Genomic DNA, 19,013 nt, shown 5'->3' with positions numbered 1-19,013 from the left:
CTCGGTGGCTTCAAGAATTTTTTCAAGTATAAATTTGTAATTAAGTGACATCTGTTGCTAGTCCTCCTCCATTTCTGACATAGTTATAGACGGTCCTTTAGTGAAGACTATTTATTAAACAAGAGTCAGTAAGTGTTCACCTCCACAGTTCCTAGAAACCAATTTCACTGTCCAGTTGGTTTCAGCTTATAATCTCTCTTAGATAGGTCAGTGTCAAGGTCAGATTTGGGCTGTGAGCAAGTCACTTGTCAAGAATAATAAAAATAATAGATTGCTGTACCAAGCTTCGCCACCAGATATCCCCGATAGCATTTAAATTCTTTTCCAAATCCCAGGCTAGGTTTTTATCTAATTTAAGTTATTTTTTTCTTCTTTTTTACAAGTAAATAAAATAGCAGGTCCCAGTAAGAGTAGGAATTTTTTGGGTCCCCAGATTCCAAAAATAAATGTAAATCCAATTATATTACATTGTTCTTTTTAATGCTTTGTTTCCCCAGGTAATCAAACGCCGCCATTTTACAGAGTGGGGGGGGATTCCCTTCCCTCTCTCCTCACAAGGGGAAGAATTTCAAAAAGCTTTTAACAGGAGAGTTACTTGGGGTATAGAGAAGGTAGAGTCTCACCCAATTCCTCCACGTTGCTTTCAAAGTGCTTGTTTGTAATTTTGACCTCGGCTGGTAGCAGCTTAGTGATAGGCCATGTTGATGGCCGATCTTTTCTCCATCAGTTAGAAGAGCTGCCCTGGATCAAACAGGAGGGCTGCCTCCCTTCCGCGATCACTCGGGAGTTCTTTTCATGCTCGTCGCCCCTGTAGGGCGACTTTTGATCCTCTTCAGGGTCTCCCGGCGGGAGAAAACTGGATGGCGGAGAGAGTGATTGCCCCGCGTCTCCGCTTGAGCTGCAATCGCAAACTGGAAGCCTAAGTATGGTCTTTATTTGTAAAGCAGTACTAATATTTCACATGATCTTGATTCTATCCCTCTATTACTGCAACCTATGACTGTGTTGGCTTTTTTGGCTGCTGCCACACATTGTTAGATCATATTTAAACAACTGTCCACTGGGATGCCAAGATCCCTCACAGTTACAGCTCTTGAGTCTGGTTTCACCTAACCTGTACCTGTACATTTGGTTTTTCTTGCCTAACTGTAAAACCTTATTTTTTTCCTCCATTTCATTAGATAGGGCCCAGTGTTCAAATCTGTCAAGATTCATCTGGATGTTGAGCCTATCTTCTGAGGTGTTGTCTATTCCTGCCAGTTTAGTGTCATCTGCAGATTTGATGAGTTCCCTTTCTATTCCCTCATCTAAGTCATTTATGAAGATATTGAAGAGTATCAAGCCTAAAAAGGAACCTCGGGGTACCCCACTGCTTACTTCCCTCCATGTAGATGTAGTTCCATTAAGGATTACATGCTGAGTGTGGTTTGTCAACCAGTTTGTCAGCCAGATTGAAAGGCAATCCAGCTTGTATTGTGAATCACATGTCTAAAATGTGGAGCAATGGGAACCCCACTGACATAAGGGCGGGGTATAAATTAAATTATAAATAAATAAAATAAATAAATAAGATTATGACATAAAGGATAAGCCTATTGCAGCATTTGCTATTTTTGCTCCAGGGTCCACAGTAAATATTCTACCTTTGACAAATTATGTGTAGTTCCATTTTTGGCCATTCTGTGTCACTCTTTCTGAGAAGGACAAAGAAAAAAACTGCAGTGCAGTAAGCTAGAACAGTCAGATGCTGATGGGCAACTGAGCTGTGGACTGTAACACAGATCATGACTATCGGATTCTAGGCCTTTTCCGAAGAATCTGTGAATACAATGAACCTGGTTTTCTTTATAATATCAATCATAATATTAATAATTCAAAAAATAGAAGAAGTCAAGCTTGGCAGGAAAGGTAAGGGTTTTCTTTCTTTGCCTTCCTTAATGTGACTCATCTTCTCTCTGATTTTTTTTTAAAGTATTGAGGAAACTAGAAGTGAACATCTGGTACAAAGAAACACACGTCCTCCTATAGCTAAGAAAGTACGAAGCCAATTCAAGTTAAATAATACTAAATAAAAGAAATGTGAAATATTTAATAAAAAATAAAAGAGTAAGTCATATTGATAAACTATCATTAAATTTACAATAAGACATGATTGCTAACATGGCTTGATTGTTCTTCAGATTATGTAGTTTCTTCACTATTTGGATATTATTGCGTTTGTATATTATCCTGGAAAAACATATTTTATCCAAAAAATCATGGAGAAAAAATGCTGTTGAGAATTGGTATACTTGTAGTTTGATAGTGGTGAAAGGTGAATAAAAATAAAAACTATCATGACAGACAGCTAAACCTCTTAGCTAGCCTGTGTGATGTGGTAAAATATTGGACTTAGATCATGTAGAACCTTATTTAGGTCCTCATTGGAGCATTCAGGTTTCTTGGGTCATTCTCTCTCACTTAGATCAATTTATAGGACAATTATGAAAATAATACTCTCTCAAGCTTTCAGAGAAAAGCTGGAATACAGATATAACAATAACAGAAAATTACAGTGTAAACCACCTGCATTGTATTATAACTCTGAGACTGAAATCAAAGCAACAGGAAAGAAGGCATGAAGAGCCAATAGATGTTCATCAAAAACAGATCAAAATGTGCACCACAGATCTTGAAATCTGAAAATGCTGTATAAAAACAGGTCCTGAAAATTCTGACAGTTCATTTAAAAATTTTAAAAAATCAGTTTTTTATTTAAAAATTTAAAAGGATTTTTTCTCAAAAGTTTTAAAAAATCTGGAAATTCTTCTAAAAATTAAAATATTCAAACATGTTCAAAATTTAGCAGGATTTTTTGTTCTTTTTTTTTTGTAAAAGAAGTGAAAGGAGTGAAATAATTTTTATTTTTTAGTTTTAGTTTTTTGGTCCCTCCTATGGCTAATACAGATTAGGACTTAAATGCAAGTGAGGTTGCCCTCTAGGTGCAGTTTGTAATCCACAGATGTATAACAGTGATAGATGGATATATAAAATAACAGATGAATAAAAGAATGAAAGAAAAAATTAAATCTCAGTTGAAAAGAAAAATGGTATCTCAGATGAAAATAAAAATGTAATATCAGCTTGTAGTTAGTGTAAAAGTGTAGGAGATGACCAGGCTGAGCCCAAGGGAGGGGTCAAAAGTCATGAATCCCTGCAAGAGATCTAAGTCCAGCCCACATTGAATGCCATTTTTTATCTCCCACTCTTTTCCCTTCACCACTAATTGATCAAATTCTTATAGAGAGCTTAAGCTTGCAATAAATCTTTATACTCATTTGAATTGCCTGAATTTTCTGATTTCCCCGGTGATTAACATTAGTCTGACCAACTCTCTTCATCAAAATTTTTCTCGGGCTCTGAAATATTCTAGCCATGACCTCAGACACTAGAGCTGCAGCAATAGCAGATGAGCCAGACCTCCGTTCTATCAAAAGATGCAAGATGAAGACGAAATCAGAAATCTGGCAGCCAATTTTCAACAAATGATGCAGCAAATGCAGATCCTGACTCAACAAGGCATTCCTCTGCCAGCACAACCACCAACCCCACCAGCTCAGGCACAACTGCCTGTTTCTGCCATGCTCATTCCAAAGTCTCCTGACTGCCTACCACTGAGATTCACTGGTGAGTCTGATAAGATGAGAATATGCCTAGCACAGTGCGATGTGTTTCTGACAGACAGATCAAGAGTCTCCTTCATCCTCATGCTTTTAATTGACTCTGCTGCCAAATGGGTCCTTCCACTCATCAAAACCATTGACCCCCATCCTGAATAGTTACCCCAACTTCCTCACTAGAAAGCATGTTAGACACCCTATTTGGATAGAAACTGCCAAAAATGGATCTTCCAACTCCGCCGAGGCAACAACTCTGTGAGAGGATACGTTGAAGATTTCAAGCTCATTGCAGCAGATCTGGATTGGAATGAGCAAGCCTTTAGGGCATAGTTCATAATTCACAAAGACATAATAGCACAACTGATACAGCAAGGTATTCCCCAGAGTCTACAAGACCTCTACCTAGCCGCTATAACAGCTGAGTCTCAACTAGCAGAAAGCATTTTTCTGCAGCCCCATCCAAATGCTTCCAAAGCTGACTCCCCCCCACTAGCCCTAGCCTCCCTACCCCATTGGATTTGGATGCTGAAGAGCTGATGCAAATTGGAGCAGCCAGACAAGCCTCAGGAGCAAAAGAATGGCAAAGGCACAGACAACTAACCCTGTGTTTCTATTGCGGAGACCCTGGCCACGTAGACAACAGGCCCCAAGGCTAGGGAAACGAGAAATGCCTTCCCTCCGTGAGCTCACAGAGAAAGCCACCTAAACACTGACCAGAGCTCAATTGCCTCCATGCTCAGATATGTTAATAAAATTTGATTCTACCCTGACACTTCCCAGTGATCAGGAAATTACCATTTGCATTTTGATAGATTCTGGCTCAACCTCTGACTTCATAAGCCTAGCCACAGTTCAGAAACTTAAGATACCTACAGTTTCCATGAAGTCTGCATTGCCAGTGATAACTATTGGTGGCCGAATGTTAAAAGCAGGCCCCTTTACTCATGCCACAGTGCCTTTGAAGTTAACAATAAATCAGTAAGAAGAGCAAACCTTCTTCATAGCTGATCACATAGCTCTTCCACTAGTGATGGGAACTGCTTGATTACAACAACATGATGCCACTATGAAGTGGAAAAACAGCACTGTTGCCTTTGAAAATCTGAATGCCTTTCTCAATGCGATCAGTGCTCCAAAGCCCCCCACCAGCCCCCTCCAAGGTTCACAGTGAGATTCCCAATCTGCCAAGTAACTATGCAGACTTGCTGATGTGTTTGGGGAGGAGAAAGCCTCGGCCCTCCCTCCACATAGAGACTGCAATTGTGCCATAAATCTGGTCCTTGGCACCATAATTTCTGCCAAGAGACAATACACTACAGAATTAGAAACTCTAAAACAATATTTGGACTCTAATTTGCAAAAGGGATTCATAAGACACTCCCAGTCTCCTGCCTTGGCTTCTACCTTCTTCATACCCAAGAAGTAAGACCCTACTGAGCCTACTAATGGTGGGAATCCCCCACTGAGAGTGGTTTATTATTACAAGATTTTAAACACAGTCACAGTAAGGAACCATTATCCACTGCCATTAATTCTAGATCTATTAGACCAGGCATGCGTGACGTCACGTGACATTACACAACCTATCGGGCCGGTTTTGCCATTGTCAGCAGTGGGTTGGGCGCAGCTTCCACGTGACGCGTCCGCCCCATGGGCCAGCAGTTTGACACACCTGTATTAGACAGACTACAGAAAACAGGTATTTCTATAAGACTAGACCTCTGCAAGGCTTATAACCTTATTTGAATAAAAAAAAGGCCATGAATACTTAACCGCCTTCGACACTAGATATGGCAAATTTGAATACACAGTGCTGCCTTTTGGTCTGTGCAATGCCACAGCCATATTTTCCAGATTCATGAACCAAATTTTTCAAGATAGATATATTTGTGGTTTTATATTTAGATGATATTTTAATCTACTCTGAGAATGTGGCTCAGCATACAGGCAACATGCACACAATCCTCAGTAGACTAAGAGATAACCACATCTTTGCCAAGTCAGAAAAATGTGCCTTTGATTTGCAACAGTTAGACTTCTTGGGTTACCATATTTCCACAAGAGGTATCCAGATCAACCAGAAGGTCCAAGCCCCTCACACAGCCAAAGACGTCCAATGCTTCCTGGGCTTTGCTAACTTCTACAGGAAATTTATACAAGACTTATACAAGCCCCTCCATCAGAAGCTGGCAAGACTTTTGCAACCACTACCTATGCCCCCCCCAACCTTAGCATACAGTTTCTCTGGATTTCATTACTGATTTACCCTCTGTTCAAGGCTTCACTACCACATTAATGGTGGTAGATCTTTTCACCAAGATGGCCCATTTTATAACCTGTAAGGGATTGCTCAATGCCAAAGACATAGCCCAGTGTTTTCTAGACCATGTCTTTTACTACCATGGCATGATCTCAGCACTCGTGTCAAACAGAGGGGTGCAATTCTAATCTAAATTTTACTAAATTACTAAATTTACTAAATATCAAGGTCAACCTCTCCTCAGCTCACCATCCTGCCATGAATGGAAAGGCTGAAAAGATAAACTAGCTCCTTCAACAGTATTCGAGGTACTATTGTACCTACAGCCAAGACAACTGGCCATCATTACTGCCATTTGCAGAATTTTTTTACAATTCACTGCTCTCATCAACTTCAGTGACACCATTTTAAGCTGTGTATGGCACACACCTTAAAGTGTTGCAAAACCATCTTGCACTCCAGGGATGGTTGACTTTTTACAAGAGCAACTGGCAGTGAAAACTTGTTGAAACAGCAACTTGACCAAGCGAAACAGGCTTATAAGAAAGCAGCAGATGCACATCGGCGGGGGGGGGGGGCACCCATAGCAGTAGAAGACAAAGTTGGCTCTCTACTAGGTTCTTACCACTTCAAGACCTTCCAAGAAGCGAGACGCTAAATTTATGGGCACATTGAAAGTTCTCCAACAAATCAACCCTGTGGTCTTCTACCTATAATCACTCCTTTCAATAAAGGTGCATCACCGAGCATTACTATCCAAAGATGTCCCCCCCAAGCACAATAAGATCCCAATGACACTTTCTACCACCAGTCATAATAGAAGGAGAACCAGAATATGAGGTGGAACAAATCTTAGACTTTAGAAAAAGAGGCAAAGGTACCCAGTACTTGATTCATTGGAAGGGATACCTGGTTTCTGATTGTTCCTGGGAGAATGCATGGTATGTACATGTCCCTGATTTAGTTCATCAGTTCTACCAGCACTTCCCTGACAAGCCAAGGCTGACTAAGCTAACAGTCCCCCACCCAACCTGTTGAGGAAGAGGTTAATTAGACCCTCTGCATTCCTCTGGGGGGAGGAGGGAGACTTGCCCATGAGGGACCTGCCACATCTGGCCTTCAATTCCAGAGAAGGAGAGAGGAGGGAACCTCTAATGATGTTTATGTGTTACAGCAATCACCACCTAGCTCACAGGCTCCTGCAGAGGAGTGGGAGGAGAATTCCTTTGAGATGGCTTCCCTTCTGCCCTTTCCAAGTTTCCATGAGAACTCAGACTCTGAAGACACAATACTGGAAGGGGAAAGCAGAGAAGAACCTATAGAAGAGGGCAGGGGGCAAGATGGAGGGATGAGTGATATAGGGATAGTGATTACCAAACCAATCCCAAGTCATGAGTCCATGTGGGTACACAGTTAAACCTTCCAAGAAAGCAGAACTCTTGAAACTTGCATTGTTTCAACAGGAACTTTTATTGGAAGGTATTGACAGCAGGAGGAACTAAAGAGCCTCTTCATGCGGGTGAAGGAGAGTGCAAAAGTTGGCTTGAAACTCAACATTAAGAAAACCAAGATCATGGCATCTGGCCCTCTCAATTCCTGGCAAATAGATGGGGAAGAAATGGAGGTAGTGACAGATTTTATCTTCCTGGGCTCCAAGATCACCACAGATAGGGACTGCAGCCAAGAAATTAAAAGACGCTTGCTCCTGGGGAGGAAAGCTATGGCAAATCTAGACAGCATACTAAAAAGCAGAGACATCACCCTGCCAACAAAAGTACGTATAGTCAAGGCCATGGTTTTCCCAGTTGCAATGTATGGCTGTGAAAGCTGGACCATAAGAAAGGCTGAACGCAAAAGAATTGAGGCCTTTGAACTATGGTGCTGGAGAAGAGTCCTGCGAGTCCCCTGGACTGCAAGGCGATCAAACTGGTCAGTTCTAGAGGAGATCAACCCTGACTGCTCTTTAGAAGGCCAGATCCTGAAGTTGAAACTCAAGTACTTTGGCCACTAATGAGAAGGAAGGGCCCACTGGAGAAGAGCCTAATGCTGGGAAAGATTGAGGGCAATAGAAGAAGGGGACCTCAGAGAATGAGGTGGCTGGATGAAGTCACTGAAGCAGTAGGCAGGAGCTTAAATGGACTCCAGAAGATGGTAGAGGACAGGAAGGCCTGGAGGAAAGTTGGCCATGGGGTCGCAATGGGTCAGACATGACTTCGCAACTAACAACAACAATAACAATTCCTTTCTCAAGGTTAGAGGCAGAGAGGGAAAGTAGAAAGCGAAAGTTATCCCAAGCTCCCCCTCCCCCCCAGCAGAATGGCAGGCCCCAAAAGTAGAATATATATGCAAGGGAAAACACGGAGGTTTTGGGGTCCTGACACACAGTCTCTCGGCTTGCCTGCAGCCACAATGGGGCAGGTAATCAACTCATCTGCGTTACCCCAGCTGCACAACCCCAGAGTGTGTGGGCCAAGGGCTGATCACCCTGATACCGTGTTTCCCTGAAAATAAGTCCCAATGCATCTTTTGGAGCAAAAATATATATATAAGACCAGGTCTTATTTTCAGGGAAACACAGTAGTAACAACAGCTACTATGATCTACCTGTCTGACTGCAGAGTTCACAATATCACTACCTACTTGTCAAGTTCCCCCACCCTTCCAAATATGGGAACTAGGAACTTTATGGGCCTTGACAATGGAGTACAATATATTAAAGCTCTAAATTACAATTGGTAATATTATTACATCATATGAAGCATGGCAAACAGCAGCCTTGCCTATAGTCAACAATGCCTAAGATGGTACAAATGTCAGTGCTGTCAGCAGCTGCTTTTTTTTTTTATGCTGCTTTTAAGAATCTGGGCTGTGGAGAGAAGCTTGGCACTAATGCATTAGCAGAACTGACTATCCCAGGCAGACAAATATAGTTGAAAGATGGGATGCATATCAATAAATATGTATCAAGTTAATGCTATGAATTTTCTTATATTTAAATCATTTGTTTGGTTCCTTCTAGAAGCCACATTAGATACGATGCTGGTGAACTTGTATATTAAATGAGCTAAACTGAAAAATGTATTTTAATACTTAATTATTGCAAGTTTATATTGCAACATTTAAATTATAGAAACATTTATTGCAAAAGACATACAATACATTTCTGTGTAGATCAGTATTAATAGAAGTTGTACCCAAGTCAAGCACAAGGTGGTGCTATCACACAATGCAGAATAAAAGATTAGGGAGTACCTGCCCTCTTAGGGAACTGTAGCCTGATGGCAAAACAGCAACAAAGAGACAGCTGGACTTAGTTTCAAAAAATCTACACTGATGAGAGGAGGAAAATCCTATTATAAAATGTAAAAACTAGACAGATAAAACGCCAAAAGGACAACATAGAAACCTGTTCTTTCAACCATCGGCTCTGAGGTGAGTCTGAAACAATGGAAATGTATCTCGAGAGCAGGCAAGTTTTAGCAGTTTTTTTCCCTTTATCTCGGCATGTATTCAGCAATGTGCAAATCCTTTATGTATTCAGTACCTGAGGAAACAAAAACCTGGATCCTTGATTAGGAAAGCCATACCTGGAATACTGCATCCAGTTTTGGGCACCAGAATATAAAAAAGATGTTGAAATTCTGGAAAGAGTGCAGAGAAAAGCAGCAAAAATGATTAGAGGACTGGAGACTAAAACATATGAAGAACAGTTGCAGGAATTGGGTATGTCTAATCTAGTGAAAAGAAGAACTAGGAGAGACATGACAGCAGTGTTTCAGTATTTGAGGGGCTGCCACAAAGAAGAGGGGAAGTCAACCAATTTTCTAAAGCACCAGAAGGCAAGACAAGAAACAATGGATGGAAACTAATCAAGGAGAGAAGCAACCTAGAACTAAGGAGAAATCATTAGATCGTGAGAATATTTCACAGTTGATTTTGATGCTGTCTGCTATAGATGGAGGCTTTGCGCTCAGAACTGAAACAACATAGCTATTGATGTTTTAGGCATTAATGATAATTGTGCTTATACTGAACAATCCGTTTACTCAGTGAAATTAAGAGAAAACAGTTGGACACCCTTGTTGCTAAAGTGGAAGCCAGTGATTGAGACATCAAAACCAATGCTCATATTACATATTCTTACAGCCAAATATCAGAAAGAGTACTGAGATCATTTCAGCTACACAGACATACGGAGAGCTTATTCTTGCAGGAAGAATTGATATGAAAAAATACAGTAATTATAAACTGAACCTCAAAGCCATAGAAGGAGGAGGACTCTGCTTATTGTAAGGTCCTTCTGAATATTGAGGATGAGAATGACAATTCTCCACAAGTGATCATATCAACTTTGACCAACCTTTTACCAGGAGACTCTCCTGAATGGTGACTATCTTCAGTGTCAGAGATGGAGACACAGGAGACAATGGCCTAACTTCCTGCAACATTGATGCAAACCTACTTTTTCAGCTGAAACCCACAAAGAACAAATATTACCAGTTTGTGACACAACAGCTATTGGACAGAGAACAAATGTTAAAATATAACATCACAGCTGCTGATCAAGGTTCTCCTACACTCACTTTAATGACAGCATTTAATTTTCAAGTTTCAATGATAACCCTCCAATGTTTGAAAGATCTTTCTACCATTTGCACTTGAGAGAAAACAACATTCCAGGACTGCTCATTGGATCAGTCCACGCTGCGGATGTGGACACAGAACAAAATGCCAAACTGACCTATTGGCTTTTGCCTGGGAAAATCAGGGATGTCCCCGCATCATCTTACATCTCCATCAACTCCGAAACCGGGAACCTGTATGCCATCCGATCTGTGGATTATGAGGATATACAAGATTTCCAGGTGATGGTGAGGGCTGTAGACAAGGGCTCGCCTCCACTGAGCTCAGAAACCATGGTCCGAGTTCTTATCAGAGATGAGAATGACAACGCCCCCTTCGTCCTCTGCCCCCTTCAGAACAGCACCTCTCCATCAAAGGAGCTGGTTCCCAGGGGAGCAGAGACAGGCTACCTGGTCACCAAAGTGGTGGCAGCGGACAGGGACTCAGGGCAGAATTCTTGGCTTTCCTATCAATTGCTGAAGGCCACAGATCCGAGTCTCTTCGCTGTTGGGACTCAGAATGGGGAAGTGAAAACCACGAGGCTGGTGAACATCTGAGACAGTTTCAAACACACTCTTATTGTGGCAGTTAGGGATAACGGGCATCCGCCTCAGTCTGTCTCTGCGACCCTAAGAATTCTTCTAGTGGACGGCTTCTCTGATCCGTACATGAAAATTATGGATAATCCTAAGGGTGAAGTCCCGCAGGACAGAGATCATGCTGTCATCATATAATTGCTTGGTTTCCATCTATCCATTTTCCTCCTTTCTGCATTGGTGTTTATTGCAATCTAGTTTCAGAAATGGCAGAAATTCATGGGTAGCCTAATTCTGTATCTAATGTAATTTTGGGACACAATTTGCAAGAAAACTGGGGTGATCCTAGTTCTGATACAATTACAAGGTATGTTTCACTGGCTGATTTTTGACTAGTGAGTTCTGATTCCTCAGGCCTCTGTTTTGTTTTGGGTTTTTTTTTAATGGATCCTATTTGCACCCAAATGCATCCAAGGAATTCAACAGATTCCCATAAAACCAAAACTCATATTAAAGAAGGTAAACTGATATCCAAAGTGAGAATAGTATTACAACATTTCAAAAAGTTTTACATTTTAATTTATAATGTTTTATTATTTAAATATGTTGTCAACTGTATAGAACAGTTTTCTTGTGATTAATTCTAGAAAAGATTTATCTGTGAGAAGATTGCTTTGTCTGTATGCATTTCTGAATAAATCTCTTTGCTTTGCTTTGTTTTCTTTTCTTTTCCTTTTTCACTGTTTCTCTGTATTTGCTTTTGTAATCTACATTCCTGTCCATTTTGAGGAAGTCATAATCATATAAATCACCAGGACCCGACAGATTACATTCCAGAGTTCTGAAGCAGCTGGCAGATGTTATCTCAGAACCATTGCACCACATCTTTCAAAAATCCTGGAGCACCGGGGAAGTACCTGAGGATTGGAAAAGGACTGATGTGGTTCCCATCTTCAAGGAAAAAAAAGCACACACCAAGGAAACTACAGACCAATCAGTTTAACATCAATACCTGGGAAGATCCTGGAAAAGATAATCAAAAAACAGATCTGCGAACAACTAGAAGCAAACAAAGTTATAACTAACAGCCAGCACGGGTATGTGAAGAGGCTGAAGCTGGATATGTGAAGTAGGCAAAGGCCATTTGTTGGCCACTTCCAGGTGATGGTCCACTTCTTCATTCCTCACGAAGGGTGACATCTCCCCAGCATGCACCCAGGGGGCAGGGCCGATGCAGCGGGGGCTGGTCCCTTGCTGTTTCCAGGACCGCCTTGTGGAGCTAAGACTGAATTGGTTCCAGCATGGATGGCCACCATGAAATTGTACATTGGTTCCCAGCTGGCCTGGGCCAGGGCCATGACAGTGGGGGCCATTCCCTCGCTGTTTCCAGGATGGCTTCACAGGCCACATGAAACCATTTTGCAGGCCGAATCCGGCCCGTGGGCCTTGTGTTTGACATGTCTGGACTAGACAGTCACTTGTTTGAAATGGTATAAGTTCTCCTGCTTGAGCAGGGGGATGGACTAGAAGACCTCCAAGGTCCCTTCCAGTTCTATTCTATTCTATTCTATTCTATTCTATTCTATTCTATTCTATTCTATTCTATTCTATTCTATTCTATTTCTCATTTAAGATAGATCAACTTCATGTGATTCTTTGAGTTTCCGAAGGATTGAAAGTGCAACAGATCGGGAGCATAGAGGCTTTGAATAAAGTAGATTTTACTTCAGAAAGAACCCCTCCTATGTTCTTTTCATAGATCTAATAATATTTTGATCACGTTCATATTTTTAAAATTAAACTCTAATAATTTCAAAATAAGGAAATCCCCATAGTTACATATACTGCGGACCTTATTCATGTTTTTTTGTGGCTGAAATTAGATAAATCTAAATGGAGATGATTAATATAGATCCTTACCTTTCCTCTTATTGCTCTGTTTTGATATACTTTAATCAATTTATTTCTGGGAATCCTCAGGGGAAATTATATTACAGTGCTAGAGTTGTATCCCTCTCACTGAATGTGCTGTTGAACAATAATATTATTGTTTGGGGATGAGGTAACTAGGATCTCACCAACCTTAAGAACCCTGTGGGATCTTCATATTTTGAATAGGTAGAGAGCCTTCAAAACTATGATTTGCTGCCTTTCATTTAGAACGGACTCTTTAAATAATAAGCAGTCCTAGAGGTGAATTCCTCAGACAGCCACATGGTGGCAGAATAAGCAAACATATTACTGGGAACTCAGAATTTTGGGGTGAGACGAAATGAACATAAAGCTACGACTAGGGTCCTGCAAGAAGACAAGAAGATTTTAACCAATGAAAAGATGAAAACTGGGAGCTAAAGCAGCAGGAAATTAGCTCTTTGTCAGAGATAATAACTGGACGAAAATAAGGAGCTGTATATTCTGTTCAAAAATTAAGGAGAGTCCTGAATCATGGAGCAATACATTAGGAGTAAACAAGGTATGTATCTTTTTTGGCTGCTTTGTCTTCCTGGAGCATTATGTATTTCAATCTATTATTCTACACTGGAAGAAACCAAAAGCGGTTCTATAGTGGCTAATGTGCTGAAGGATTTGAAACTGGAAGTAGAGGAATTCATTGATCGCAGAGCCCATCTCATTTCTCAAAACACTAAGCAGTATTTCTCCCTTGATCTTCATACTGGGGATATATTGATAAATGATGAAGTAGACCGAGATGTTTTGTGTGGCCAGACAGATGCTTGCATACTTACCTCTCAAATTGTGCTTGACAACCCTTTGGAATCATATAATATTGAAATAGAAATAGAAGACATAAACGACAATGCTCCCAAGTTCTCTAAAAATGAATTTGAGATAGAAATTCCTGAGAATGTTCCTACAAATATGGTACTTCCCTTGGAATCTGCAGATGATGAGGACCTAGGAGAAAACAGCATCCAAAACTATACACTCAGCGCCAATGAATATTTTTGGCTTCATGTTCAAAAGAACAAAGATGGAATTAACAATGTGGATCTTGTTCTAAAGAGATCACTAGACAGAGAAAAGGTGCCACATCTCAATATCACCCTAATGGCTGTTGATGGTGGGGTACCACAGAAAACAGGCACTGTTCAAATTAACATTGATGTTCTGGACAATAATGATAACCCTCCTCAATTTTCCCAATCTGAATATAAGGTAAAAATAAAGGAAAACCTTCCTACGGGCACTGCAGTGGCTAAAGTGGAAGCTACAGATCTTGATTTGGGTTCAAATGCACAAGTCACCTACTCATTCCACAGAACGCCTGAAAAAATAAAGAGTTTGTTCCTTTTAAATGAAAGGACTGGAGAAATCACTGTTAGGGGACAGATTGATTATGAAAAAGAAAGTTGTTATAGCATAAATATCAGAGCAATAGATGGAGGAGGACTTTCAGGACGCTCCAAGATAGTAATAGAGGTTGAAGATGTCAATGACAACCCCCCAGAAGTGTCCATCATATCTCTGACCAGCATCTTAAAGGAGGATTCCCCTTTGGAGAAGGTGGTGGCCCTCTTCGGTGTTAGAGACCGAGACTCTGGAGACAACAGCAAAACGGTCTGCTCTGTGGACATGAATCTCCCTTTTGTGCTCAAAGGCACCACAAACAACTTTTATCAGCTTGTGCTCCAAAGTCCCCTAGACAGAGAGACGGTCACTGAGTACAACATCACCATCACAGCCATTGACTGTGGCTCTCCTAGGCTCACTTCAACAAGGCTGATTAATGTTCAGATCTCTGATGTTAATGATAACCCTCCTCTTTTTGAAAAGCCTTCATATGACATGCAGATCCGGGAGAATAATATTCCAGGCTTGTTCATCGGCTCAATCCACGCTGTGGATCTGGACATAAAGCAGAATGCTAAGGTGACTTACTCAGTTCTGCCTGGGAAGGGTGATGGCCTTTTGCCCACTTTCATTTCGATCAACTCTGAAACTGGAAACCTGTATGCCCTCCGATCCCTGAACTATGAGCAGATAAGAGGCTTCAGAGTTACTGTGAGGGCCTCTGATGGTGGTTCTCCTTCCCTGAGCTCAGAAGTGATTGTCCGCATCCACATCATAGATGAAAACGACAACGCTCCCTTCTTCCTATACCCCCTCCAGAACAACACATCCCCATGCAATGAGCTGGTTCCCAAGTCAGCCGAGGCCGGCTATCTGGTCACCAAGGTGGTTGCAGTGGATGCAGATTCTGGCCAAAACTCTTGGCTTTCCTATGAATTGCTGAAGGCCACGGACCCAGCCCTTTTCAGCATAGGAGTGCAGAATGGGGAAGTGAAAACCAGGAGAGCCCTGAATGAGCGAGACACAAACAAGCAGAGGCTGGTGATTCTGGTCAGAGACAACGGTCTTCCTCCCCAGACCAGCACGGCATTGCTTAATGTCCTTCTTGTGGATGGCTTTTCGGATCCCTTCCTGAGGAGGGTGGATGTCAGTGTGCAAGAACCAGAAGAAGACAAAACCTTGACCAAGTATTTGGTGATCTGCCTGGCTGCTGTCTCCTTTGTGTTCCTGGTCTGTATTGTTGTGTTTGTTGTGGTCAAAATCCTCAAGAGGGACCCCCAAAGCCATTTTACTGCAGCTGTTCCTCACTTCCCACCTGCCAGTGCTGATGCCCCAGAGAACTGTGCAGATTCACAGAATGGGTCGCTTCCCAGGACTTACCGTTATGATGTTTGTTTGACTGGTGGATCTTTAAGTAGCGAGTTCCGATTTCTCAGGCCCCTCTTTCCTGTCTTTTCGGTGGGAGATGTAAACATCCCAGGGAACCAGAAGTCCTCTTCTTCCACCCAATACATCCCTAAGCAAGATGCAGATGAGCACTTAAATGAACAGGTGAGTCAAGTTTAAATGTTACTTGTATATTTTTTTACACTTTGCATGGAACTTTTCTTCTCCCTGAATCCTATGGATATTTATGGTTTGTGCAATATCTTAAATTAGAAATATTTTTTCCATCGATCTCCAAGAATACTTTTATTGCAATATAAGCTTTTACAGTATTGTAAAATGCAGTTTTCAGTCATCCTGTTAACTTCCAAATTAGGTAAACAATGGATTTTTAAGCTTTACTTCTGTCCACTAAACATATGCTTATAAAGACGTTACAAAAAATATTTTAACTCTATTTCAGCCTTGATTATTGCTTTTTGCAAGTTTTATTTATATTTTCAACTGGCATTCAGTAGATAAATCCTCTTGCATTTTCTTCTTTGATTTCTCATTATTTAAATGAAAGAGCATTGGCTTTAGATGTTTTTTCAAATATCGCTATTCATATTTGAATAATCTATTCTCACCCTTGAGAATAAGGGTGCAATGTGGACTTTCAGGCATTGGTGTTTGATAAGCAGTTTCCAAGAGATGCTATGAAATCTCATGTCATCTTGTCAAATGTCATTTTATTGTCATTTCTCCAGTTATCTTTCTGGCTTTCCACATTTCCATTACATCTCAAAGGAAAATATCAGGAGGAATCACCTCCTGTGGGCCTTTATCTTTTTAAAATTAGTATTATAATTTTATTGCAATTTATAAAAATACCGAAAAAATGTACAGAAAAAATGTACAAAAAAATCAAAAGAAAAACAAAAATACCCATTAATTAATTAATTATGTAATTTTAATAGTAAATGAGCTAAAAGGGTAAAAATAGAAAATTAAAAAAATACCATAATAAATTAATATAAATCACCTAAATGAGAGTTGTTTGGTGTAGTGGTTAAGGAACCAAACTAGAAACTAGGTGACCCCGAGTTCTAATCTCACCTTGGGAACAAAGCCAGCTGGGTGACTTTGGGCCAGTCATTCTGTTTCAGTCCTAGGAAGCAACCAATGGCAAATCATTACGGAAAAACCTTGCCAAGAAAACTGCAAGGACTAGTCCAGGCAATCAACAGTCAAAAACTCAAATTGTATTTTGCCTCTCTCTTTATATCCAAAGGAAATGGTAATTTAAGCAGCATAGATTGGGAATGAATACAGTGTGAAGTAGCAGCTAAAAGGTATAATACAGTTCTTGGCTGTGTTAGAAGAAGCATTGTATGGAAGATATGTGAAGACATTATTCCTGTCTGCTTGGCACCAGTAAGAGCAGGTGCCAGAACTGAGTATAATTCTGGGCATCCCATTTCCAGAAGAATATTGATAGGTTAGAGAGTGTTTAGAGGAGGGCAATGAAAATGATACAGGAATTTGAGCTGCCCAGTGAGTATGTGGCTAGGTCCAAGCAGTGGTAAATTTATCTTTGACTGAGCGGATGATCCCACTTGCCTTGAAAGAGGCTGTGATGTGCCCTCTCCTTGAGAATCATGATTTAATTCATAGATTTTGAATAATTTATGACCAGCTTTTCTTTGGGGACAAGGTTACACAGAAAATGATGTATTTGCAGCTTTAGAAGGCCCTGCAAGGAAGCATATTAACCAGACCTTTTCACCTGGATTTCAGGCCTGAGTACTGAGATGGCATTGTTAGCACTTGTGAAGAACCTCCCATGGGACTGCAGTAGGGATGTTGGGATTCTCAGTGCTTGATCTCTCAATGAATTTTTGATACCATTAATCATAAACCCTTTTAGATCATTTGGGAATGGGGAATATTGTATGCAGTAGTTTTCTTTTTTCTTTTTTCTTTACATCCAAGGCTGTTTCTAATCAGTGTTGGTAGACAGGAAATAGTTGAATCTGATAACTCGCTTGTGGGGTTCTGCAGAGCTCTATGCTCACTTTGTTCCTGTTTAACTTTTACCTGAGATCACTGGACAACATCATTAAGGTGAGCATGAGGTCAGATTTCAGCAATATGCATATGATAACCAATTGTGTATGTCGGCTGATACTGTGTCTGGAGGCTGTTACTATCTGGATAGGAAGAACAATATTAAATTTAACTCTAGCAAGACTGAAAGACTGCAGATTTCTTATTTTCAGGAATATTTCAATTTTAGTTCTTGACGAAGTCGCACTTTACCAGATAGAACTTGCTGTAATTGGTGGGTCCTTCTGGGTTCATGGATCTTGCATGAGAATGTGAATAGATTCTCTTGCATTTACACAGATTCTTTTGTGGGTCATTTAGGCCCCTTCCTGAATTGGGAGGACCTATTCATCTCATGCCTTAGTTACTTGTGATATTATACGAATTGTACATGGGACTGCCCTTGAAGACTACTTGGAGGCCATAGTTGGTCCAAAATGTGGCAGCATGAGTAGTTGTGCAAAACAAATAGGCTCTGTGTGTTGCACCAATTTCCATTAAGTTTCCAGGTGGAATTCAAGAGGTGGTTGTTTTTATCAATAAAGTCCTTAATCTCCTGGGTCTTGATTATCTGCAGCAGTGGTCACCAACCTTTGTGGCTCTGTGGATTGGCAGCAGTGGGAGGGGGGAGAGGGGATGCTTTCATGCTCATGTGCCACTAGTGCAAATGCAGCTTTGCATGTTTGTCCACCGCTTGCGTAGCCTAGTTCCCAACAGGCCGTGGACCAGCAGTGGGCCACAGACTGGGGCTTGGGGATCCCTGATCGGCAGGACTACCTCTGTCTAGTTATGTCTATCTACTCTATTAGTAATTAATTATAGTAATTACTGCAATTTTACTTACTGCTCAAAGCCAGAAATTGCTTTATTCAAGTCTACAACATGAAACCACCCTCTTCTTTGTGGTTGCTATCCATGAGATGCAGTCCATTCCTAGTCCATTCCCAAATCAACAAAAGAATACTTAGAACAGGAATACTATATATTAATCCTGAATAAGAAACAATAAACTAAGAAACAATAAACTAAGAGCAGGTAACAAACATAGACCAATAAGATTTTCTCAGTGAAAACTTTGTCTGGGTTGTGTTGTCCTCAAATTTGGTTCTTAGCCTGATGAAGACTATGAGACACGAGGTGCAGGATTGA

At 40.8% G+C, this 19,013-nt stretch overlaps 1 protein-coding gene and 1 pseudogene across 1 annotated transcript; both read left to right on the top strand.

Moving 5' to 3' along the window:
• Window positions 1-5,611: 5,611 nt before the first annotated feature.
• On the top strand, window positions 5,612-11,276 carry LOC107299442 (annotated as a pseudogene).
• A 2,151-nt stretch (window positions 11,277-13,427) lies between these two features.
• On the top strand, window positions 13,428-19,013 carry LOC107299433 (protocadherin beta-16-like). Its single transcript, XM_029286775.1, has 3 exons — window positions 13,428-15,941; window positions 17,820-17,893; window positions 18,977-19,013. Exons 1-3 carry the CDS (start codon window positions 13,524-13,526, stop codon window positions 19,011-19,013), a joined length of 2,529 nt encoding a protein of 842 aa, XP_029142608.1. The 5' UTR covers window positions 13,428-13,523.

Source organism: Protobothrops mucrosquamatus, unplaced genomic scaffold (assembly GCF_001527695.2).
Source record: "Protobothrops mucrosquamatus isolate PMUCROS unplaced genomic scaffold, P.Mucros_1.0 scaffold_226, whole genome shotgun sequence".
NCBI classification, from domain to species: domain Eukaryota; kingdom Metazoa; phylum Chordata; class Lepidosauria; order Squamata; family Viperidae; genus Protobothrops; species Protobothrops mucrosquamatus.
The sequence above is the reverse complement of the archived record's forward strand: the minus strand, read 5'-3'. Positions and strand labels throughout refer to the sequence as shown.